The sequence below is a fragment of the Aythya fuligula genome, chromosome 1 (genome assembly GCF_009819795.1).
Source record: "Aythya fuligula isolate bAytFul2 chromosome 1, bAytFul2.pri, whole genome shotgun sequence".
Lineage (NCBI taxonomy): Eukaryota > Metazoa > Chordata > Aves > Anseriformes > Anatidae > Aythya > Aythya fuligula.
Window position 1 is genome coordinate 129,374,306 of NC_045559.1, and position 26,516 is coordinate 129,400,821.

Genomic DNA, 26,516 nt, shown 5'->3' on the forward strand with positions numbered 1-26,516 from the left:
TTAAAAGTTTCTGCAAGATCGAGATTTATTGTCCATTTACAAAGAATAAATGATAATTACAAAACAAATGTCATAATTAAACATAAAAGCTCTGGAATTTTACAAATATAGTCATCTCTTGTGGTTGAAATGCATTGTTAAAAACAATAGTGCTAGTTGACAGGACCTCTGCAAAGGTGCAGCGTAAATTCCTGCAGTTACAAGGGGACATGGCTGAACAGGTAAGATACAGATTCACCATTGTGTGTTCTTCGAATTGCCTCAGCCAGGATCATGGAAATGTCAATAAACTGAAAGAAAAAAAAAATCAAGGAGGTAATTTTTAAAGGATTCCAACGAAAACAAACTATGCAGTTTAGAAACACACAACCTGTATGCAAACATTCAATTTACTATTCTGCTCTTACCTGCTCTAGGAAGTAAAATAACATCAAAGCATTAGGTAATTAACCTGTGTATGAGAATAGGACTAATATAAAGAACATACTCAAAAATTAAGTAAGAAAACACTGATTTCTGCACAGGCATACTGATGAAGATCTGGAAACAGGCCATGAAAATAAACTGTTTTAGCCATCAGATGGCAGTGTCCACCTCACACACATACAGTTTAATGAAAGTATATCTTTTGAATGTTTGCCTAGTTTCAATAAGTACAAAATATATTGAATAATAAAAAAAAAAAAAACTTTAAAATTTAACGTTAAAAAAACATTATTTTATACTTTCCTCTTCTCTGCACTAAGGAAAAAGACATGACTTTACAGAACAATCTCACATAGAAGTTGCTGAGATAAACCAGCTTTGCTTTTTCAGTTTGCTTTTGAAAGCAAATATATATATGTTATTGTTATCTTGGGATTTTTCATTAGTGTATTTTCAAACAAAATGAAGAAGCCTAAAATTTCTATGGCATCCACAATAACCTAGAGTTCCTATATGCAAATACTGATTGATTAATAATGATAAAAAAGACAGTTTTTTACATTTGCTACTCTTTCAGTCAAGAAACTCAATCTGTTGCAGTACCAAATATTTGTATACTCTATTATGCTATCTGAATCCCCTTAAAATGGCTCTTCAGCATGATTTAGCAGATGTTCTGCAAATGATAAAGCTACACAATGTATCTGAGAATATGGTTTTCATCGCAAGGCACAAATTCTAGCATCAGAGAATAGTAAATAGTAAATAAATAAATAAATAAATAAATCCAGATTTTAAACAAATCACAAAAACACCACAGTACCTGAATTTTGGGGCAGTGTTTCATTTTCTCTTCTTGGGGAATTGTATTAGTTACCACAACAGCCTCAAATGCTGCATTATTAATCCGAGAAATAGCAGGACCAGAAAAGATGCCATGAGTAAGAATAGCATATACTTTGGTGGCTCCAGCAGATACCAATCTGTAGAACAGAAAGTAAGTATTCTGTGATGCATGTTTAAATACATAGCTATAGATGATGAAAGGTACAAATCTCTATAAAATACATTTTATACACAAATTCCTTCTGAAAGGTACAGGAAGATACAGATAACTACAAAATAATTTAGAGAACTTAGAGTTTTTTCAGGTTGTATGACTTCTAAGTCTCACCAAAAATAACTGCTAAATAACTTAAATAAAGTTCTTATCAGTAGCAGTGATACTAAACAAAAATCTTACACTTTTGATCACATCAGCAGAAAAAATATGTTGAAAATTCTGTTGGTATATTCTACCTCAATCAGGCAGAAATGAAACAGGTTAGATAGCAGTATCCACAACTCTGTTGTGCCTCCATTATCATACACCTTTATTTTCAATTTTATTTTTTTTTTCAATTTCAATTTTTTTGCAATTCAAACAAATCTGTTCGGACAAAGCTATGGAGAACAAAAAATATTTAATGATTTAAAGCCTAGCTTACTGCAAGCTTGTGGGATGAAATGCTGCTGATTGCACAGTGAAACGATGCAGCACAGGAGAGAAAACCTGTACCAATGAAAGAACTAAAACAACTTGCGCATGAGTCAGAATCAAATTTAGCTTTGATTGGCCTCTTTGCCTCCAGATACTCAGCTATGCAAGACTACAAATGCAGCTAGAACAGATGGAGGACCTCAACAGTTGATATGTTATCAGATCATAGAATGAAAACAGTAAGATGGCAAAAAAAAAAAAAAAAAAAAGACAAGAAAAAAAAAAGACAAGAAAACAGAAACATCATCTCATTTTGAACAATTCACCATTCACCAGCATAAAAGGATGCTGATCTCTTTGGGGATCAGCAGGGATGATGCACTACAACAAGGTGAGTGTGTACTAAGAAGGCAACATAAGCAAGTTCAAGTTGATGTGCTATATCTGGAAATAAATTTCTTAGTTCATCTGCTGGATATGCAAGTTTGAGTAATCACAAAGCGCATCTCATCTAGACTTGTCAATAATGAAAAGCACTACTACTTCATGACAAGAACATGATATAAGGCCATATCACACAATCAAAAGCATCCTTCTAGTGAACAGTGCAGATACATTGGAGGTTTCTCATAGTTTTACAATTTCCTCTATAAAAATCTATTATAGGTAAATAAGGAAGTCCTACTTCTATAACAAAATAAATAAAGGCCTCTTTTTTGCTAAGGCTCGACTGTCAAGAATTATTGGCTAGGCAATTCATGATTTTGATCTGTGAAGTGGGCAGCCTACAAGCATGCTTTTAGGTCTGATGAACATTAGTGTGAGGATAGCAAACAACTGTACAACATCTCTTTGCAAAATTCCATCAAATTTTCATCAAAGTGAAAAAGAAACAGAATACTACATGAATGCCTTCCAAGAATTTTTGACATCCTGATCACCTAGAAGCAAACAGCAAGCCTGCAACTGAAGACTGCAATCTTGTGGGAAGATCTTCACTTCAAACTGCTAACAGCAACATCTAGCTCAGTTAAGCTTCACCCTATTACATAACATGAAAGACACAGTTAGGAAGTACCACATGGACCTATCCTGGATGTAAGACTATTCTTTACATTCACAGTGCCTGTAAGTATATTGGACAGGAATTTAAAGTCAAAATGCTCTTAACTGGGACCCTTATAAATGCTTTATAAAGGATTACATCCAAGGGTGGCAACACTACAGTAAATGTTCAGCAGCAACAATTTAAAACATTCCCATGTTTTGTTTCTCAGCAGCTCCTTCCCTCTTCCAATATGCACTGTATATAATTATGTGGGGGTGGGCTTTGCTATAAACCAAATCAAAATGCAAGATCATTGGATCAAAAATTAAAAATCTCAAACCTCCCAAACCAAAGCTGGCAGCATGTGTTGGCATATGAGCAGAAAGGCAGGAGTACTTCAGTCTAGTATTGCCCACCTGTTAATGCCTAATATTTGTTTTTAATGTTAATTTCAGTCCATTTTTCCAATTTTATCAAGAGAGATTTAAAATGTATGAGAGGAATTCTAGTTTTGAGTTGTAAAGTTACAACAACAGGAAAAAATAATAATTTCATGAGTAAGCAAATTTAAAAAAATAAGGTTACACACAGTACCAAAGTTAAGTGTAGACAATAATGCCAACTTCTGTAGGAAACAAACAAACAAACAAACAAACAAAAACCAAAACAACAACAACAACAACTTACTAGTACCCTGGGATGTACCAGCATAAAGCCAGCCTGAAAATCTTAGCGTAATCCTTCCTACTTAGCATTGCTACAGACTGAGTTTAGTTATTAGGTCTATTTTCACATGATACATTTCAAGAATTGGACCCTTTTAAGAATTGAGAAGAGTCCTTAGGGCATCAGCAACAGAGCAGAGGTCTAGAAACCATGTGGAAAGACTGAAGAAATGGGAATAGTTTAATTATTTAGATGAATACAATCTTCAACTACCTTCTAGACAAAAGATGAAAAAAAACTATTCTCATCTCCCATGATGAAAAGGATAAGCAGCTTTATATTGAAGATGTACATTGAAGATTAATATTAAACCTGCACTGAGCACTGGAAGAAAATACTTCCTAATACCAAAGCTAGTAAAGCTAGTAAAGGCTCCATGATAAGTTTTTAAGTAAAGAATGATTTTCTGACATTTCTGTCTCGGTAGTGAAAAAAAATAAATAATAATAGATAGCCCAAGTCCCTGGCTGAAGGGATATATGACATTTCCTTTATTCTGTCCTTTTTTCTAAATCCAGATTATATACTTCTGTAAATCTTATCTCAATTCCATGTTCTAAGGAAGGCCACAGCTTGTTCACAGGATGGTAAGTCAAGAATCAGTGACCTCACTCCACAGAGCTCAGGTGGAGTTATAGGTATGCAACATCTCTGTTCATCTGCTGTTCTGCAGGTTACAGCACAATGAAGCATCAGGCCAGTTCACCGTAATACTTACTTATCTGCTGCATGACATATTGTGCCACACGTGTCAGCCATATCATCAACAAGAATTGCTACTCTGTCTTTCACATCACCAACCAAGACCATTCTGTCCACTTCATTTGCCTTCTTTCTTTCCTTGTGAATGAGAGCAAATTCCACATTCAGCCTGTCAGCAATTGAAGTAACCCTAGGTGACAGGAAGAAATACAAAACATTTAGAAAACTATTTTGAAAGAAAGAAAAGCTAAATACATAAGGATGGCTCTGTAAACATAGTTTGCAAGTTCCCTTGCTTTTAAGTTAATGTGGCACAAACTCTAAATAACGAGACAAGTTAGAAACGACCTTAATTCATTGTTAATAAGTACAACCAGAGCATCTTAAACTATACACCAGAAAACTATTTTCTAAATTGGCTTTGGTTATCTGGCATTAAACATCTGTCTTTGAAATTTCAGCTATTCGCAAGTTTTTATTAAGCTCCTACACTACATATCCTAAGGTGGCCCTAATTCTAAGCACTTCAGCGTCCTAACTGAAAATACCATTCCTGGAATGTGAAACAAAACCAACAGAAAACCAAAGTTAATAGTGATTAATAATTTTTAGCAGTACTCGACTAGTAATCAAGTAGTTTACTTCATCAGCAATTCTCTTAGCAATACATTGGCTTAACAAAGACCTTTCAAAATTGTTCAGGGTGACCTCTGGTGGCCAAATGTCCTATAACAAACAATTTGTTCCAGACCTCTGCCTGTTTTCTTCAGATTTTTTAATATACCAGAACTGGTAGGTATAACAACACAGAAAAAAATAAATAAAATAAAAAATAAAGAAATAAAAACAAACCAAAAAAAAACAAAACAAAACAAAAAAAAAAACAAAACAAAACAACAACAAAAAAAAAAGCAGGAATACACAATACTATGTTTTACTATGCTGGCACAGCCTTGTAGTCCATCTCTTGTAGACTATTTTTAGAATGCAACGTTTAATAGAAAATAGAGCTTTGTTTCTTTACCACTTAAATATGAATAAATTGTTGAAAAGCAGTAACAAACAACTGAATGATAAACAAAAAGCCACATGGTTTGGCATTTTTTTTGTGAACAACACAGTAATTTCATAGCACATCTCACTGTCTCAGAGGCTCTGAGATATCAATAGAATTTGCATGACCTACTGCAGTCAAAAAAAAAATTAATAAACTGGAAAAACTGCAAGTAAATAGTGAGAAATAAAAAAGAAAGATGCTTTAAAGGAATGCACGAACATATTTCTTTAATACTTCCAGATTTAAATTTTAAGACAAACTTTCTTCACATTCTGATCAGTTTTCATTAACTCAAGCATTATTTTGAAGGCCTGCATGTTTTGAATAGAAAAGCCAAACCATCACCTTTACCTTTTACTAAAAGAAGTGAAGGAGAATCTGAATTTATTGAGTGCAACATCTTCCCCTACTTCAGCAGGGACTTAAGTTGGTTGCATTACAACAGAAAGATATCGAAAGTAAACTCTTCATCACCAACTCGAAAATATACAAATATTTTCTAGGGGGAAAAAACGCTGTCTTCAAAGACTGTATTTTGTTATAAATAAAAATACACTTTTTTATACATATGTATTATATTTTTGTGACAACAACAATATTCAGATGGCAACAGAGAAATTTAATTGACTGAGTCATCTGCATGTTAGAATGTTTTCTATAGTTTAAATTCTTCACATCTTTAACTTGAGTAATCCAAAGAGGAATATCTCCCCAGTTCTACTCAGTCTTATTTCCCTATTAATTGTTAGAACACGAACATTCACAACAGATCGAAGGACTTCGAGCAAAATCATACCATGGTATTCTTTCTGTTTTCTCTAAATTATTTTCCAAGCACTGAAATGACTTTGGGCTTACAGGATTCTTATTTGTCTTTGTTCCCATTCAGCTTCTAGCAGCAGCATGACCAATACCTTGAAAATAAGCATTTTGCTTCAACAGCATATTTTACCACCTTACAGGTGGCATGCTTTTGAACTTTTGCATTAGTTTTTACTCAACAGATAACAGATAAAAGTCTTGCTAGAAGATAGCCTTATAAGCTGTAAATGAAGAAATGCTCTGATGAACTAATTTTTCTATTTTCATCTTTTGCTACCCAAAACAAAAGTTTTTTTTGTTTGTTTGTTTGTTTTTTACAATATTCACAGTATGTAACTTGGGGTCAGTAGGTTTACAGCCTGAATGCAATAATTTAAAGAAAAAAGTGACTTAATGTGTCTTAAGCAAACTCTTACCTAAATGCCAGCAGCTACAGTGGGGATAGGCCATGTGCTTAACAGAGAAGGGAAACTTAGGCAATTCCAGAATGAAGCAGGAATAGGCGCAGCAACTGGACTAAAGAAGCAAGCAGCAGAAAAACTCTCTTCCCTCCCACAGAGGCACTCAGCTAATGAGGCTGAGTCCAGGGAGAGAGAAAAAGATTTTCTGTAGAGCACAGAAAGCTCCTGGATGTTTTCAAGCACGCACATCATTCTGTTTTTACAATGCAGCTGAATTCACCAATGATGTACTCTGTATATTGCACAGGTCACATAGCAAAAAAGATGACAAGACCATTAATCACAAACTATGTGGAATGCTAATAATATTAGTCTTGTATAGTACCTTTTTGCACCACCTGCATCAGGGGAAACTATGATACAGTTTTTCCACTCCAAAATGTTTTCTTTAATCCACTGCAGCACCGCAGGTTCTGCGTACAAGTTATCTACTGGAATGTCAAAGAAACCCTATTTCAAAAGAGAAAAACAATTCCATGAATACACATTTATACCCTGCCTGGGATGAAGATACACAGAAAGAATCAAGCTTTTGTCTTTCGTGTATGGTAGGGCTTTAGTTAGTATTTTACACTGGCCTAATTCTGCCCTCTGCAATTTCTTTCAAGAGCAGCAAAATGAAGAACAATTTCTCTTTAATTATTGTAAATTTGAAATGTAGACCACCTTTAGGCACCTATATAAATTCATGCATGTGAAAAGCTCTCAAAAAATTCAGTGAGGAATATTTAACTTCCATAAATTTCAACTGCTTGACATGAAGAGTAGTATTTCAATATGTGGAAGATTCAAGTTAGCAGTAATTGAGCAGCAGACAAAAAGGAACTGTTCTTTTTGTGCAGCTTTTAACATCAAATCCCTGTTGGACCATAAATGCAACTGGTTTTTATTTGCATGACAGCCATCTAACCTAATTGAAGTTCTGATTAAACAGAATGCCAGAAGGGGGGAAAAAAGGGTATCTTGAAAAGTTTTATGTGTTAGAATGACAAACAATACCTGCTCTGCAACTAAGACAACAGAACTGTGATTTGCAGCTTCAGCAGTAAAGTCAGCTAGAGGCTGGAAGCCCATATCTCCACTTCTCTTAAGTGAATATTGTCCTCAGCACTGTATCAACAAAACTCTATACAGGGCACTACAATAATAAGATCAGTGCAAGAGTAAGAGAGCTTCTCCCAGAACAGTACATTGTATATTCTGGGAGCTCTTATACTAGACTTGGAAAGTTCCACTGAAGAGATTGACGTATGGGCATTCATACTGCCTGCAAAATCACTCCATAAGATCTGGTCTCTTTCAAAAGGCAGGTTTAATTAGAAACAGAGATCATCAAAATGATCATCAAAGTTTTGAGATGATCAAAACTTCTTCTGAACCCTGAGAACTGCACTTCTGAACAAAGCAAAAACAATGAGAAAAAACAAAACAAAACCAAAAAAAAAAAAAAAAAACCACAAAAAACCTGAAGTAATATTAGCCTTTCTTCTTAATTCAGTAGAGCCCCCAGACACAGTTGGAAAGAACTTATAGTTACCTGGATCTGAGAAGCATGCAGGTCCATAGTGATGATGTGGTCAGCCCCTGCAACTGACAGCATGTTGGCAACAAGTTTTGCAGAGATTGGAGCACGACTCTGAGAAATAAAGAACAATTTTTTAAAAGATACAGGAAATCAGATAATTAGCAACTTTATTTTCCTTTAGCATAGTTAGAATCTAGTTAAGAAGAGCTCCAAACCCAGCCAAACTAGCTTGTCAGTAGCTAATCTAGCCACTAGGGCTTTGAAAAAACAGAAAAAAATTTAGGAGCTCTAAATCAGTTTGCACAGCCTGCTTTATAATGCCTTATATTAATTTGACCAACAAACAGATAAAATTGAGGATATAGTTTTCCAGCTCCTCTATTTTAAACTTTGACTAGTTTTGCCATAGCACAGAAACAGGCAGACAATCTCCAATTCTCTAAGACACTATCCATATGTCAACATCCAACTCTTAGGCAACTATTGTGTTCAAAAATACATATATATTTTTAGATAACCAAATATGAACAATGAAAGCGCAGGGAACACAACTTTTGAAAATAAAACAAAACAAAAAAACTGCTTTACAACAAAGTTAAGATCAATGATTTCTTCATGATACAGTAAATTCTGTAACAGACCCACGTAGGCAGAAGCAGAAGGCCCCAGTCTATTTATTTATTCTTTTTTTTTGCTAATTTGGGCCTAATTATTGGATGCAATTAGGAATCTAAAACTACCAAAAGGGGTAGGGTAATGAAGGAAAAAAGGCAGGTGGGGGGAGAGTGGTTGGAAAGAACAAAAAAAAAAATCTAATCAGTAAAGTTAATGCTAATGTTAAGAGCTTTTTTAAGTTGACAAGCATGAAGAACAAACAGTAACAAAGAAAATATGGAAAATCATGGCTGGAAGATACCTTTTTTTTTTTTTTTTTGTCAACTCCAAAGTTCTTTCAGACTTTTTAGCTCTGAAAAAAGCTATATTGACATAAAGAACTCTGTCAGGAATGGAAATATTAAGCAAAACCTCTTGTTTTCTTTGTACCAATCTTTAAACATGGGTAGTAACTAGCACTAACTTTGTTAGAATGAAAACAGAAATGTAATTCAGAGGTGTCACCTATGAGGCTGTTTTTTTGCTGGCAAGGTATTCTCTCCTGCTACATATCTTTAACAAAGAAATCAGCCTCATTTAGCCTCAAGGAGCTAGTGTTTTCCTCAAAACTTCTCTTAATTTAGGTGGAAACTCAGCACTTGCCTATTTTAACCTGTGGATTAACAATATACTTCCAGAACAGAAACCAAGACACTACATTATTTCTTATGACTTGGGTAAGATTGCCATCACCATTACTAAAATACTTCATTTAGAAAACCACTTTACTCTATTGTGTTGTACAAAAACATTGTCCCCGCTTAGTCTAAGATACGGTGAAGATACGTATAGCAGATAGTACTTCCCTCAATCCCTGCAATTAAGATGCATAGAGCTTCCGTAAGAGTTTGCAATCACTAGAGCTTTAGTGATGATGACTTTCCACTTAATGAGGACTATGCTTCTCCTCATTGAAGTTCAGTTCTGTAAGGATTCTGTTAGGACCACATTAGCCAAAACTTTTTTGTTATTTTTACCATTACCAGCAAAGTTTTGGTTCATGCCATTCAAGTTCCTGATCACTTCAGTTCAAATTTACATTTCTAAACTGGGCTTCACAATATTCTCAAATCTCCAGAAACATCTATTACAACAAAGGTTTAGTTTCTAACTTTTTTGACTCTACCACGTTATCTTATCAGCTCCTAGTTTGGTGCTACAGCAGAGCTGGACTAACAGACAATGTTGAAAATAGAAGTTTGCTCCCTTGCTTGTCCCATGCCTTCCTCAATTCCCTCATGCCTCTCACTGGTGTTTGTCTGAACCCATGGCAGACAGATGAGGAAGCTAAAATTAAAGAGAGGGGGAGAGAAGTTTTCTAGCCAGGACCACTCCTTCTGGTAGAAAAGAGTAACCAGTGCAGCCTAGCAGTTCGAGACAAATTACATTCTTCCCAGAACATGATTTGCCATTTCCATGCCAACTAGCATACTGAATTTCTCTTGTTTTGTCCATTTCTGTTCAATAAGAATACCAGTTAGCTTCTCTCATGTATCAATACCACGAGTATCATCATCACAAAACAACAATAAAAATTCCTGCACCAAGTACTAATGTATACGTTACCAGTTGGTACTTCTTTCAGCTGCTGGCCTTGCAGGCTGACTTCCCAGAAGGAAGAACTTGAAGGTTTTACCACTAGAAAACTTGTTTTAGTAGGCATGCACATCACAGATTGCCTACATGTTGGTGGACAAAAGAGTCTTGGAGGGAAAGATAGCCAGACACCAATACCTGTTTCTCAAGAATGGGCTAACAGGAGATTAAGGCAAATGAAATTTGCGGCTGACAGTTTCCTCTACATAAAATTGTGCATTAAAAGAAAAAGCACACATCTCATGACACGTTCAGAAGGATTTAAGGTTTGATTTCTTACCAAGAAAATATAAAAAGTTTTGTGCTACAATATGATACAGATTGATGCTTATTTTAAAAACCAAAATGAGTGTGCTCATGAGAACTTCAGATAACCTGGCCTCATTATTCAGAAACTTGGATGACAAAGGTAGATGAGAACTGAACATCTTCTTTATATCTTGGAGAGTTTGTGATGCTTGCTTCAGATGGGAGAGGTAAGAACACAAAAAAGATTCACTATATTCATTGTTCCATTCTTTGATACAGTTTGAGGTTAGTTTCAGAATTATTAGTGTGAAACACAACATTAAATTATGTACAGAAAATAAATTGTAAAAAAAATCACTGAGTTTTTAGTTCCTAAGCAAATTCCCCGCTCACTTATAGCAACAGTTATATGAATGATTTCTTCCTTTATGATGTGTTACAAAGTTATTTGCAATTTTGCAAATTACCAGGGACAGAGGAGGAATCCACAAAGCTAATAAAAACAACCTCACAAGAATAACTAGGCAGAGGAAAGTAAAAGGAGTCCATTAAGATTAATGTTCTATTGCCTTTAAGCATCTTATTACATTGTCTTGCTCAAAATGCATCACATGCATACTAAACAAAAACAAACAAACAAACAAAACCAAAACAAAACAAAATCCAAGAAATCCCCAAGATTTATAACTGGAACTTTCACTTCCAAGAAAGCCAGTTGTGAAGTGTATGGATACTGCATATTCACTAATTTATTACCTAAATTTGTCATTTTTAAAATGAGATAGGCTTTGAAGCTTCAGAAGTCGACAGCCATTAACTTAAATGTCCAGACAGATTTTAACTAGAAGCTAGGAGTTTTCTGTTAGCAAATTATTCTAGAACGTTACTGTCATGGCCCAGGCGAAACACAACTGAAATTGAGAAGTGAAACTGAAAATGTTCCCAGTTATATATAATGTAACCCAGTAAGTTTCACCCTTTAAGGCCATGTTAATGGAAATGCATAGCGTTAGATTTAAAAAAAAAAAAAAAAAAAAAAAAAAAGATACCTACCCAACGCTCCACGGCCCCCTTCTACAAATCAAAAAAACAAAGTTATGTGAGCTGTAGAACACCAAACTCACCTATACTTCTAACATCTCAAAGGCATCTCTGCAGCATCCTATATAGATGTATCTTGTCCGTGGCTTTGAAGGTTAACATAATTAGAGGATGCCTAAATGCAACCATAGCCTAAACACAGATACACCTGAGCTAATTTTAAATTATCTAGCTTGTGTATCAGAAGTGTTCTAGTTTATGGCAATACTTGTTCATGTTTAAATCAATTTATCAATGTTTCTGTGATTCTGGGCAAGTTTTTTTTCCTTTTCTCCACCTCCCCCCTTCACTGTCACCCCCCCCCCCCTTTTTTTTAAACCTCTGTTTCTTTGTCTGTATATGAAAGAAAACTTGCACAGATCTCTACATAACCAAAGCTATCAGCAAAAATTCCAGCAAGGCAATCTCATTTAAAGCTAGTCCAGGTTTTACGCTAAAATTTCCAAAGTAGATTACACAGGCCTTGCTCAGAATACGGTGTTTTACCACAGGGGCCCTTTCTTTACTTAAATTAAAAAAGAATAAATTAAGGATATTTTCAGTGTTCTCAGTGATCATAACTGAAACAGATGCATGAAGAACACAGTGGTATTTCAAACAGCAAGGACTCATTCTATTTAGTCCTTTATGGATTAAAGTCAACAACTTAAATCACAAGTCAGCATCCAGATAGTGAAGATTATAAGGCTTCATCAAGCAAGCTACAGCAATATCTTGGGTCAGAGAGAAGAAAATCTGCCTATAACCATAGTAAGAAAATGACTGACACCAGTGAACCAACACTTCAGGCAGCACACAAACCTTGTGCACTCAACATGGGTCAAAGACCAAGTGATGTGATGCAATCCACCAGTGAGAGGAAGGATCACCCGGTCAATAAGCTGCCCAATGTCGACAGCTGTATTATAGCTTACTGTGCAACACGGAGGTTAACTACCAAGGTTAATTTCCAAAGATGACAAACATTTTCTCAATTGCAAAACAGAGGTTTAAAAAAAAGAGCGGAAAGAAAGAAAATTGCAGGAGAACTTGCTAATGCCCAAAAAACTGTCTGGAATAATGCTCAAAACCTCTATTAGTGCTCTACTTTCCTGTTCTACATATCTTGAAATGGCATTTCAAAAAGACATGTTCCTAAGCAGTATACTGAGCCACTACATTGTACAGTTTAAGTGTCTCTTGAAAGCCTGCCACATGGATTTTGGATACTCCAACAAGGAATTACCTAGATGCATGGAAAACCTGGGACATGCTCATCCTTTTCCCACACCAAAAATTTGAATGATGGTCCAGAAGAACCATCCAATATGAACTTGGAAAGAAAAACATACCAAGATGCTTTCCTTCCCTTTCAACCAAGTCTTTTTTATTTCCCTTCCTAGCTCTTTTGATTAAAAAATAAATAAAATCAGCTCTCCTAGTCAAGTGAGAGCATTAATAAGTACAGAAACACAGCAAAATGAAGTTTCAAAAGATGTATATGAAGAACAGGGAGATACTATCTAACTTCCAAATTCAGTTTTTGGAAGCACAACATTAGTATGGAGCCTACAGGTAAAGAACAAATTAAAAAAGGTCTTTTGTTAAAGAAAGTAATTTTCTTTCATTTTATTTTGTTCTTAAAAATTTGTGTTTCCATCACAGGCTGAGAATTACGTATTTTGCAAAATATACAATCAATATTTATTTTCTGCATTGTTTGTCAGTCCTGTTACATTTTATATAGATGAATGAAAATAACACCACAAAGATTTCAAGATTTTGCTCAACACCCAAAGTGAAAAGGAAGGAGCAGACCATTTATAGGAAGTATCAGAGAGGAAATTTTCCAGAAGGCAAGCATTGCAATCCAATTTTAAAAGCTAAATTCACATTTATTCTTGTTAGTTCCTTTCAAGTTAGTTTTGATGAAAATAGCATTTATGTAACATTAGGTTTTCTTGTGTATATAGTGGAAAGAAACAAAGAAATACTTTAAAAAATATCAAAAATATCACTAGTCAGACTTTGTCACTGTCTTATCAGCTTTTGTTGAACTGGTATATTATTCATCAGTTACTGCATACCAAATTCAGGGACAGACACTAAAATCAGAAAAGTGTTTTGGGATTTCTATACAATTTTTGGTCTGCATCATTTAACATTCCAAGTTATTCCACATAAATAAAAAGTTTATATATTTATTTATTTAGATTTGCTTTACAGCATAAAATAGTGTTTTCACTTATCACTCTTACAAATTGCAGATCTAATCAGTTCCTTTTATTTGGCTACACACAGGGTAAAACCCACCTGCACAATGGTTACAGCACTTCAAATTTAGGATTTAATTCTATGCAATTGCACTAATTAAGATATTTAGAAGGGCATACCCTTTTCATATACAGAGAATAAAAAGGATAGAAAAAGCAGGAAAAAACAGTCCCATAAGGTGAGGTTTTCTAACTAAATACTCTGCAAAATACCACACACAAAGGATGTACCTAAATTTTCGAACTGAAAACAAATCAATTAAAGCATAAGCAAAAAGTCATGTATTGTCTTAATTCATTCACTTGCAGATGATAAAATATTAAATTATATCATAAAAAATAGGGGGAAACAAATCTTACAAATCTCTTCAAAAAGTTCTGAGGGAAAAATCTGAGAAAAGACTTCAGAAAGTACACAGTTCTTACCTACCTTGTCTTTCTTATCTTGCCTGGCATATGGAAAACATGGAATTACTGCAGTCACTCTGGAGGATGATGCAATCTTGCAAGCATTGATCATGATGAGCAGTTCCATTAAGTTGTCATTTATTTCTCCACAGCCACTCTGGATAATATACACATCTTCTCCTCTCACGCTTTCACCAATCTCTACACTGAAAGAGCAGGAGATGGCCACTTAATCACTAGAATTACAGGAAGAACATTATTAAAGAACAAACAAAACATTTTTGTTTTAACAAAAAAAAATCATAGATTTATAAAAAAATAAATGGGTAAATAGAGTTTTGGACAACTGTGCCCTTGATACAAAGGCTATTTCAATACAAGCCACTGTAAAATTTGCTTCAGCCTACATAGAGCCTTTGTAAGGTCTACACAAACCAACATGTAATTATGGCTGTAGCACAGATGCAGCACACATTGTTATTAAGTTTAGTATTGCTTTTTTGATTGGTTTAGTTTGTAGATTGTGTCCTTGTGTGTAGATTGTGTCCATCTCCTAAGGAGATGGTCATTTAAAGAATAAACTACATAAGTACAGAAAGAGAACCAACTTTGTAGTATTTTTATTAAATACTACCTGCATCAAAATACTTCTATTAAAAGTGCCATTATTTTCTATGATAATTAAGGCATTAATATATTCAAGAAAATATTGCATTTTAGAAGGCAAAGGTATCACCACCACTTCCCCTCCCCCCCAAAAAAAACACAACACAACAAAACCAAACAGAATTTTGGTTAAAATTTGCACCATGATATCTAAGTAATGTAGTTAAAAGATAAAATAAGAAAATCTTAGAAAAAAAAGATAAGAGGCCTGTTCATCAACAGCTCCCCATGACTCAGAATTTGTCATGTTGTGCCAGTTGCTCTATTTGTTCTAATTGAGCTTACGTACTTACGATGGCATCTAAGTTATTTTATTCTTCCACAGATTTCAAGGCAAATTTTGGCACTGATCACTGTTCATACCACAGAAATCTGCTGTTGAGCCATTCTCAGTTTTCACAACTGCCACTCAAAAACTTACTCCGAAAAGCAGCAAACTAACCTTCTTTTTTCTTCTTTTTTTCTTTTTCTTTTTTTTTTTTTTTTTCTGGATCCATGCAAAATATACAGAAAATATACAAAAGCAAGCTTCCTACATAAGGCAATCAGACCTTTCGAACCCATACTGTATTAAATTAATCTAAATTATTAAAGGCTAAAGTATCTTGGACCCATATTTAAAAGGTTGCCTCATTACCCAAGACACAAATAAGCAAAAAAATCTAACTAGAAACCATCCAAATGGCTCAGACGTGGGTAAAATAGTTTTTGATGGGTCCTTCAACAGTGAGGCTTGTTCTAGTCAAGCATAGTCCAAACAGCTTTAGTTTATCAGCTTCCACAGTGCTGTGCAAGACTGATTAGCTTTTTGTAGCTGAAGAACACAGAAAGGAATTTACTGCTTAAAAACTTCTTAATGACATGCAAACATTTGATTTATTACCATCATGATAGTTGAGTGCTGTCTGACTAGTTACATTCTGAAAACTGCCACAAAATACCTGTCAGAGAAAGAATGCTTGTCCCTTTGAAGGTGTGCAAACTAGAACAAAATCAAATTACAGAGAACAGAATGCGCTGATTTAACAAGCAGCCATTATTTTGTTTCTCCCTCATTGAGCAATGTGCAGTTCCATGCTGAGTACTGAAGGACTGAATCTTGTGGAAGATATATATGTGATCATGCAATTAAAGAAAATATTGTAAACCAGATGCACAAGGCAATAGACAAGCAACCTTCCTTCACACCAGTGTGACCTGAGTGCTTCATTTTGCAACCTTATTAACTCTAAATTTAATTTCTGGCCCATCACTTCCTCCTGGCTACTTGAGCCTGCCCTATTATTCATGCCCATACATGAGCCTGCCCTTTTGGTTGCATTCTGACTCCTCCTTGTATTAGTAGCAGCTCTCTCCTTGTTTAATCCATTTCCCCCTCCAGTTGTTTCCTTGTCTCTCATCCTTATATTTAGTCTCAGCCTCATTACTCTAACACATCTCTTTCACCTCCCTGTTTTTCCATGATCAGATGAATTCTCCCCCTCTTCTACTCAGTTTTTATTCAAATCAATGTACTTCCCTTTTTGCATTACCTATATACTATCAGAAAGACCACCAAAATCACAGAAGAGAGAATGAGTGTCTCCATGTTTTCAGCTCCCCTCTTCCATTCCCAGAACAAGTTACAGAAAGATTCTTTCTTCATTTTTCTCCTTAATTAAGTAAGTTTTTGAGTGGTTCAGTAAGTTCCTGCAGGTTTTTAACCACCAGCAGGATTTCTTATTGCCAAATAAGAAATAGATAGATTTCTTATTGCCAAATTAAAACAAAGTATCTAGTTAACACTAGGACCTCTGGGGGGACAGAGGCAGTCAGAGACAGTGTCATCTTCAGATAGCTCATTAGTAATCGAGCAAATCTTTTTGAGTCTTTCATCAGGGTGGAGAGACACAATTTTGTGGTTATACAACTGTTAATTTCCTATCCAATTATTAGTCAAAGCAATAGGGCTATTCAGAGAAAAGGGTTTAAAAATAAGTCTGTCAAACTCTAAATATTTTTCAAGCTTGTTTTTTGGTCAACTCCAAGTAAAGCATCAACCCATTAGGTTACATATGCAGCCGTACTCACCACTGTTGATTCATGGTTATTATCACAAGGACTCTGAAAAATTATAATCAACACTTACAGAATCACAGAATCACAGAATTTTCTAGGTTGGAAGAGACCTCAAGGTCATCGAGTCCAACCTCTGACCTAACGCTAACAGTCCCCACTAAACTTGACTCGACCTTGCACAAAACCACTTAATGACAACTGCTGTCATACCAAACCTTTGGAATAAGTCCAGAGACGACCACCAGAATATGCAAAAAGCTCTATGGCAGCTCTTTCAGCCCAAGACTGTGAAGTTACACGTCTGTACTTGACATTATCACAGGAATCATTACAAAGGAGAAGAAAGTAGAAAGAGACAAAAAAAGTACTGCCAATTTTCACCAGAGAATGTTATTGCAGTGACAAAGTAGGGTAATGGAAGATTTTAGTACTTGTCAAAAAAAAAAAAAAAAAGTGATTTTATAGACACATTATGTAGTAGGAACAAAATTTGCTGAATGACCAAAAAAATAGGATTTTAATGTTCATCATATACACAAAGAACACTGAATTATAACACTCTGGATTGTTTTGCTCCTTTAAAACAGTCATTTCTAAGCACCCCACTAAGAAATAACAAGTTTCAGAAGGTCTGGGAATATACTTTGAGATAAATACAGATCTGGTTGATAGAGCAGACCTGAAGTGGTTCTGCTTCCAGCACCATTAACCACTGTCTTTTCTATGCCCTTGGGCCAGCAATAACTTTTTCATCCTATAAACAACTTAGAAGATGAAACTGCTGCTACTTCCTCTCTTGGTGCATTTCAGATATTTTTGGTTATGCTTCTCAGGCCAGAATGGCTCACCTTTTCAGCACACAGAAACGTGAATATATATCCATGTAGAAATATATTTTCTCATGGACACAGTACGTATTTGCAAGCTAAAATAAATCAAATTTAAATTAATACTTGTGTAGCACTTGGAAGTAACTTAATTAAAGGGGTCAGAGAATAACATAACGTAATTATTGCACAAGTCTTCTCCCAATCAACTAGAGATGAATGCACCATAGATTAGTATCTCTCACTTTCTACCTTGTCAAAGTTGGATATTGTGTAGATTTATCCAACCAGACCAGATACACTGCTGCTTATCTGTACTTTAAAATTTTTAACACATTCAGATGCAAACAGGCAAACAATAAGATGCTATAGAGTACCAAATATCTGAAGTACTGCATCTCAAATATCTATTAAAAAACACTAAGCTAGCAGCAGGCAAACTACTTCATGCCAGTTATCATATTAACATCACTACTAAATTCCATTTAGGCTATCTATACCATGACCTAGTTAACAGTCAATAAACTTGGGGCTGTTGTTTAAACAGTTTTCGACAGTGAGGACAGAGGAAGGACACAAGAACAAGCTATTGCCTCAAGATTACAAGCTTTGTTTGTTTTATGCAATTAAATCAAATTCAGCTATTTGGTAACAATCAGTTTAAATAAACTTCTCATTCAAGAAGAGTCAACAGAACCTGTACATTAAAAGCCCTGAAAACACCTAATTGCATTTTACAGAAAAAATTATACAAATTAATAGCCCACAAAATTAATTAACTTTTTGACCCAGTTGCTTGGAATCCACAAGCACAAGCTGCTAGCCAGAGAGGATGCATGTAAGACAGGACGTAACGGAAAACGAGTTTGAGTGTTGATATCTGCTTTCACCTTGCACAGACTGATTCCAAGTCCAATTTACTAAGTAGAAACTTAGACTAACTACCGTAAGTTAAGGATAAACCTCAAGAACCACTTATATTACAAACACATTTAAATGTCTGAAACATTCACAAAGCAAAATTCAAAACTGGGGTAAGAGCAGGCTGAGCCCCTTACGATACTAAATTTGTCGTACACTCCCAACAGAACTAATAGCAATAAGAATTTTAAATTTCTTTATCTTAACTTAGAAAAAAGCTGCAGCGAAGCATGGAAATAAGCATGCAAAGTCATACTAAAATGGCAAATAATTCAAGTCGATGGCTAGGATCCAGTTCAAGTCATGCAAATGAAGAGTGCCATGTACCTTACAAAAAATTATAACAGATAAAATTCTAGTAATAGTTATAGGACGTAATATTTGTCAAGGACTTTAAGTGCTGATAAAGTAGCTCTGTACTTTAAGCATCTTTAATACCCATAGAAGCCGCCAAAATTTGAGGTCTAGAGTCCTCATACAGAGTGCAAAAAGAATCAATAACTCAGAAGCAATCCAAAAAATGCACATGCTGAATTTGCAAATCATCAAAAAGCAGCCAATGGAAAGTACTAAGCAGAGGGGTGTGTTTGAACTCTTACCTTTGGGAACAAATTTGCAGAGTAAAGTCTTTAACGTAAGACCTCCAACTTACTGGGCAAATATTTTAACTGCCATGATGTTATATAAAAAAGCAGGTACTGGGATTAAATAAATAAATAAATAAATAAAATTCCTCCACCTAACCCTCTGCTCCTGAAGGGATATGAAAGCTGCTTGATCTGTTACTAGGATCAGCTGAATTTAGCAGGGTATGCTATAGGGCACAGCCAAGAGAAGAACTTGAATCCTTTAGGTGCTAAGAACAACTACAGGACTGAAGAGCTCCACTGGGGTTAGCTCAGTTGGGCCGGTTTTGGTACAAGCTGCAGTGAGATTTTCCTCCCCCATAGCATACCAGACAAGATCATATGGAAAATCCTAAATGCTGAAATCCCCTTTGAAATTAGCATTTAAAAATCAAGTTATTTAATCTGAAGATAATTTGAAATTCCACCTGGGGCAGGGGATGGGGATTCCCAGCCTCTCCTCATTTTTGCAGTTTTACCGCTCACTCCCACCCCCTGTGCTGCACACAATAATTTAAAAACCAGAACTCCATAGGAAACAAACAAAAAAATCTGTGGCATTTTTATTACAAGTTTACTTGTATCCTAGATCTCCTGGAACCCATGTTCTCTCCTCAAGTCTAGGCTTTCTCACTTTGACAGCTCTAAAACCAGTCCCCAGCCAGATTTTCATTTTCAACTGCTCCTTTCCTAATGGTAGGCATGGGCAAGGCAATTTATTTATTTATTTTGAATTTCATGTGTTTTGCATCTATAAGAAGAACAGAGTATACAGCAAGGTCAATAAAGTGGAAGCCTTAAACCAGAAGCTCTGAAGCAGTTTTAGGCCTTATGTGATTTGGCACTATTAGCAATACAATCAATGGCCATATTCAGTGTATCTTGAGTTCCATACATAAACACAGAACGTTTCTGGAAACATTTCTTATCCTTTTCATTCATGTTAGTAAAAGCAACTTCTCCAGGCTCACCGTGTTTACTATGGTGAGGGAACCAGCCAGCTCAGCCACCCCAGGCTGAGCATGACAACCCCAGTTGTGAACCACTTGCTAAGTGTTTGGGCCATATGAAGAGAGAATTCACATCCCACAATGTCCCAAACCCTACCAACTTCAGCTGATTTAAGAGCAGTTTATCACCTGAGTTTGCTTACACCATGATTAGGGGTAATAACCTTTGTCAATGAGGGTCATGCAGCTTGTGGCCTCTGCAGCAGCAGAAGCCAAAGGAACAAGGGTACAGGAAAAGTACCAAGGTCAAGTCTTAGATGAGACAACTGCAGAAGAGTTGGAGGACACCAAAGGGTTGGTGGACAACAAAGGTTGGAGGAAAACACTGCAGTCCAGCATTGAAAATAGACCTCAGTCATTTGAATTGGGCATCTTTGATATGTAGCACTGGTATAAAAGTTTCTAGATTTGCTTTTTTTTTTTTTTTAAATCAATTACTTTATAGAACACACTGTTTTCATCATACTATTTTGTATAAAATAAAGGTTCATTCATCTCTATAAAAATTCACTGAAGAAGCATCAGCTATTTTCTCCTAACTTCCAAGATCAAAACTGCTATCTCTGACTAAAGTTTATTTACTTGCAAACAAATGGCCCAAATATCAACAACAGTTTTATTTGTTTATTTTATTTTGACCTGCCTTACAGCAGGCAATGTCTCTGTGCAGCCAACATTTTCCTTTGTAAAATCTGAACTGTATACACTTAAGCAGATGATTCAAAAACATCCCAGATGGCAGCCAAAAGAAGCTGCAGATAGCCAGCCTCCAAATTCACTCGTGCCAGGCAGGACTTCAATTGCCCCCTCCAGAACCTGTCAAAAAGACTTACAGGACTCACTTCAGTCAGTAAGTCTGACTAAAAGAAGTCAGGAAGCTCATGGGAACAGGTGGAAACAGTAACTTCTTTCCTGGGAGATATAAGTGTGAGAAAATGTCATCTCTGAATCCAGTTTCTCCATTTTGAAAATAACAAGCATTTGAAATACAGAATTAAAATAGTCTTTAGAAGAGCAAACATACCACATACTGTAACAAAATATATTTATTTTAGAAGTGATGTACATGCACTGATAATTTTTCCTCATCAGTTGATTCACTAAAAATACCTGCACGGTGAGTTAATTATGTATCAATTATCATCAAGTGCCATCTCAGCATATTTAGAGAGAGCCTCGTGAAAAAAAATATCAGTGTGGGTGTGCATGCATGTATGTGTGCTTCTATTACACATCCGTCAAACACCATGTCACACTGCTGAAGCTGCAGCAGCCATGCCTGGTTAAGGACTTTCATTCCTGTCCTCGTCCTCCAGCCTTCCAAACAGTGCTGACAACAGTTGGTTGTGTGGACCTGAAGATAAATTGACCGAGCCCCCACTGCAGCCCTAACACTTTACTGGTGAAGTGAGGAAAGGTGGTGTCACCCAAGTTCCTACCAAGACATTGTGGCCAGCACATGTACTTTACACACAGACTTTGAATACTAAACAGAGTTATCTTCCAGGACCAGATGTTTAGGAGCTGTCTTCCTGCTTTAGTTAAGGTTCGCTGCTTTGGTGGTCAGCTGAAGGAAAACATTCACTGGTGGCGCCGTTGTGTGCGCGAGCAGCCCTGGTGCCAGCTACTGGAGTCAGGCTGGCAGTGTGGGCCTGCAGGCTGTAGTACCAGCCACCAGATCAAGTGGGTGAAGGTCCTGGTGTCAGTAGTTTGGGGAGACAGAACATAAAGAAAAATTTCTTCACTGAAAGGGCTGTGAAGTATTGCCCAGGATGATAGTTGAGTCACCATCCCTGGAGGTCTTCAAAACAAAACAAAACAAAACAAACAAACAAAAAAAAAAAAACACAAAAAAAAAAAAAAAAACAACACATGTAGATGTGGTGCTTAGTGACTTGGATTAATGGTGGGCCTGGCCGTGCCATGTTGAAGGAAGGTTGGACTAGATGATCTTAGAGGTCTTCTCCATACTGAATGATTCTATGATTCTATTTCCATATTGTTTAGATGGAAAAAAAAGAAAGAAATTGGGGGGCGGGGGGGGGGGGGGGGGGGGGCAGGGGGAAGAAGTGGGGCGGGGCAATTTCAGCAGCAGTTTCCCCACTTCCTCTAACACAGACATGAGATTTCTCAGTTACAAACTTGCTAGAATGCTGAATGCCTAAATCACATGAGAACTGAGATATTGCCAGATACCCTAGCCTAATGACAAAGAGGAGTGTTTCCAATTTTAAGTTTTCTGGAATTAAGAACCTACATTTCATTTTCTTTTTAGTAGTGGTCCTGCTCCCTGGCTAACCTCAGGGTATAGTAGAGTTCTTCAAGAAACCATTTGCGCCTGCTAAGGATTGGGATTGAAACCAAAAGCCCATTTGAATTGAAGTGTAAAGCAAATTATTTAATAACTTGTCCCTTCCACTCTATTCTGCAAGCCAAATAAATGCAATTTTCAACTAAAGGGCTTCCAGTTAGGCCATTTGACAAATATTTAAGCCCATGGCTGCACATGTTTGTCAATATACATGCAATTTACACTTACTTTTAAGAGACTGTAAAAAATAAGAGTACTGAGTTTTAAACAAAAGATGAATCTTCTCTGCAAGTTGCTAACTTAACAGATCTGACAAAGCAAGAGTTTGTTGACCCTCAGGCCCCAGCTTATCTATTTGCACAGGGATCTGTCCGAGCACCACTGGCAGGTTTAAGGTTCTCTGAGTATCTGAACTATTAGGTACAAGTATTCTGCAATACTGCAATGTATTTCATAATGTCAGTGAATTTATCCATAAATCTTGCAGAGCAACTTTTGCATGATTATTTTATATAGGAAGAAACATGTTTTTGCTTGTATACACAGGAAGAAATTTTGCTATAGAGACAGATTTTAAAAAGAACAGCCACATGGAAAAGATCACTGCAGCATAAACTATAGCTAAAGTTGATAAGATATTTACTTTTAAATATAGTGTTCAGGAATTCTCTCATTAGTGTTGCTGAATTTTTTAATAAGAACGTCAGTCTATAAAACTGGAAGGTTGATGTCCTGGACTAAGTTGCTAAGGATATTAAAAGATTACCCACTTAGAACTTACTATATAGTGGCTACAACTGTAGATGCTCAAGGGGAAACATCAGCTTCATTTCAGCTTGTGTGGATCTCAGAAGTATGAATCTCAGTATGAAGTCATACAAAAAATAAACACTTAAATCCTTAAGTGTGAAAGCATTTAAATTATTGAGAAAAAAAAAAAATAAAAAAGGAGGGGGGGGGCAAAACATGTCAGCCTAGCAATGTTGCAACAGAAGCAACCAAAAATAGATACTAGAGTAGATCCTTTCCTCATACCTATACCACACTACATCCCAACTTGCCTAAGAAAAATAAACTGACATTACTAGATTAGCCAAACCACTGACAATCTGCAGCCACCACTATCTACTTACTTAATGGCAGGGGTCAATATTGCTCACCAAGAAAAGTAAGTGGAATGATAGACTAGAGATTATTCCATCCTGAAGTTGGGAATTTAATTAGCTGCATCAAACTAGATGTGCAGACTTCACAGGTAAATTTCTACCTTGTATGAGATCTAAATCCAAGACTCTCTGCTTAAAACACAGCAAACAGCAGAACTAGAGATAAGTGTCTCTGGAGAGCAAGCAAAAAAAAAAAAAATAATTAAGGCACAAGTTAGCAAGAAAATCATGCAACCAAATACACATTAAGTTTTATCATGCAGAAAAGAGATCAAAGAGCAATAAAGTGATTATGGGGTTGGAAAGACTTGAGATTTAAGCCTTCATTTAATCAGGAATGAATAGAAGAGAGTAAGAGTGTGCAAACATTAGGTGGAATGAGCAGCAATGGCAGAGGGTTTAAAATGCTGTCTCTGCATGTAAATAGAACAAGAGCAATTAAATTGAGAATACAAAAGACGCAGACTGAACAGAAGAAAAAGCGTTGTGAGAGCAACTTCAGACTATAACATATTAATCTTCCAAAGAAAGCCATGAAAACATGCTTGTTTGGGAGATTCAGAACAAGAACAGAAAAGAAAAAAAAAAAAAATAAAAAAATACAATAATCTCAGAGACTAGACAGCTATTTACAGTTGGCAACCTATATTTCAGAATCAGGTAATAGCCTAGTCACAGAATCACAAGTTGGAAACGACCTCTGGGCTCACCTGCTCTAAGCCCTGCTCAAGCAGAGACACCTTGAGCAGGCTGCCCAGGTCCACGTCCAAGTGGCTTTTGGAGATCTCGAAGGAGGAGACCCCACAGGCTCTCTGGGCAGCCTGTGACTGTGCTCCATCACCCACACAGCACAGAAGTGCTGCCTGGTGCTCAGAGGGAGCCTCCTGGGCTCTAGTTTGTGCCCAGTGCCTCTGGGCCTAGCACTGGGCACCACTGAGCAAAGCCTCCATCTGTCTTCTTTGCACCTTCCCTTCACGTATTCATAGACATGGATGAGACCCCCTGAGCCTTCTCTTCTCCAGGCTGAACAGCCCCAGTTCTCTCAGCCTCTCCTCATAGAAGAGGTGCTCCAGTCCCTCCATCATCCTTGCAGCTCTGTGTTGTACTCCCTCCAGCTATGCCCAAGCCTCTCCTGTAGCAGGGAGCCCAGAACTGGACACACTACTCCACGTGCAGCCTCACCAGAGCTGAGTAGAGGGGGAGGATCACGTCCCTTGACCTGCTGGTGATATTTTGTCTAACACAGCCAAGCATATTGTTTTGCCTTCCTATGGGGGCAAGGGCACATTGCAGGCTCATGTTCAACTTGGTGCCCACTGGGAACCTCTGGTGTACCCACCACTACCCCCTTTCTAGTATACACCTAGAAGGTTGTTTCAGCCTTACCACCTCCTGGCATAAACACACAGCTGTCACCTCAAACTAAAAACAAAACAAAACAAAGAAAAAAAAATTAATTAAAAACAAATAGATCAGGTTGGTGGGTCAGAAAACCAAGATGACAAATCAGCACAGAGAGGCAACACCAGGAAGAAAAACAAATAAAAAAATAATAAATGGCAAACATTGAGGACGTCACACAGGACATTTTGCCTTTTTTTCCTACGTGGCCAGCTGGAAGCCTGACCTGCCCATGCTTTTGGAAGCAGCCAGGAGGCAACCCCACCAGGACCCAGGGACAGGGGTCTCCCCCTGGGGAGGAAGAACACCTCCCGCAACGCCACACGCACCTGGTTTCCTGGTTGCTGAACTTCTTGGTGACCACCTTGCCCAACTCCAGCCCCAGGCGGTCGGCCACCCGCTGGGACAGGTCGTGGTGGGAGCTGCCGCTGAACAGCACGATGTTGGGCATGGCTGGGGGGCGATGGGGGGCGAGAGAGAGCGCGGTGGCCCCGCTCGGGGGCAAATAAGCGGCGGCACCGGACCGCCCCCCCCTCCCGCAGCCGGGAGGGGACGGGGAGGGGCGAGGGGCGGCCGAGCGAACCGGGGTTTGTCTGGCTCGGGGCTTAGAAATCGGCGCTACCTCCGAGCTGCCGCCGGGGAACTGGAGGCAGAAAAGGGTTCTGCTGCAGTAGTTGTAGGTCGCAGGTAAAGGTAATTAAATTGCAGCGGATAAGTGGCTTAAGAAGCACGTCGGTTTTCCTGCCCGAAGCACAGCTTTGATTTGAGGAGCAGAATCCTGAACTCCAGAGCTTAATGAGGCTCTGTTGGTGGGATTATTCCTGGTCATATAAAGCTCACTGTTGCCTGGTTTGTTTCCACAGGCAGTTTTAGAGCTGGTCGAAAAGTCCCAACAAATTAATTTTTCAGCTGATTACTGGCTTTTCAACAGAATGCAGTTTCTGGAAAGTTGTTTTTTTTGTTGCTGTCGGTTTTTTGTTTTTGTTTTACCCTGGAAAGGAACTTTCTCCTTCAAAATAAATA

At 37.0% G+C, this 26,516-nt stretch overlaps 1 protein-coding gene across 4 annotated transcripts; it reads right to left on the minus strand.

The window, feature by feature from the left end:
• On the minus strand, positions 1-25,944 carry PRPS2 (phosphoribosyl pyrophosphate synthetase 2). Of its 4 annotated transcripts, XM_032200854.1 has the most exons (8): positions 25,823-25,944; positions 14,530-14,713; positions 11,800-11,820; positions 8,260-8,358; positions 7,048-7,172; positions 4,399-4,572; positions 1,250-1,409; positions 1-290 (listed from the first exon to the last, which is right to left on the minus strand). In XM_032200854.1, exons 1-8 carry the CDS (start codon positions 25,942-25,944, stop codon positions 198-200), a joined length of 978 nt encoding a protein of 325 aa, XP_032056745.1. In that variant the 3' UTR covers positions 1-197. The 4 variants fall into 4 exon arrangements, with proteins under 4 accessions (XP_032056745.1, XP_032056762.1, XP_032056772.1 ...); XM_032200871.1 differs by lacking the exon at positions 11,800-11,820; XM_032200881.1 differs by lacking the exon at positions 11,800-11,820 and having other exon boundaries at positions 14,515-14,713.
• Between the last annotated feature and the right edge of the window lie 572 nt (positions 25,945-26,516).

Excerpts from the sequence above, each read along its gene's own strand:
- PRPS2 (XM_032200863.1), bottom strand. The coding sequence starts at position 25,944 with ATGCCCAACATCGTGCTGTTCAGCGGCAGCTCCCACCACGACCTGTCC. Across the intron at positions 8,359-14,502 it reads AGAACTGTGTACTTTCTGAA|AGTCGTGCTCCAATCTCTGC; the intron begins GTCTTTTCTCAG and ends TTTATTTCTCAG. Across the intron at positions 4,573-7,047 it reads GATGCAGGTGGTGCAAAAAG|GGTTACTTCAATTGCTGACA; the intron begins GTACTATACAAG and ends CCTGTCACCTAG.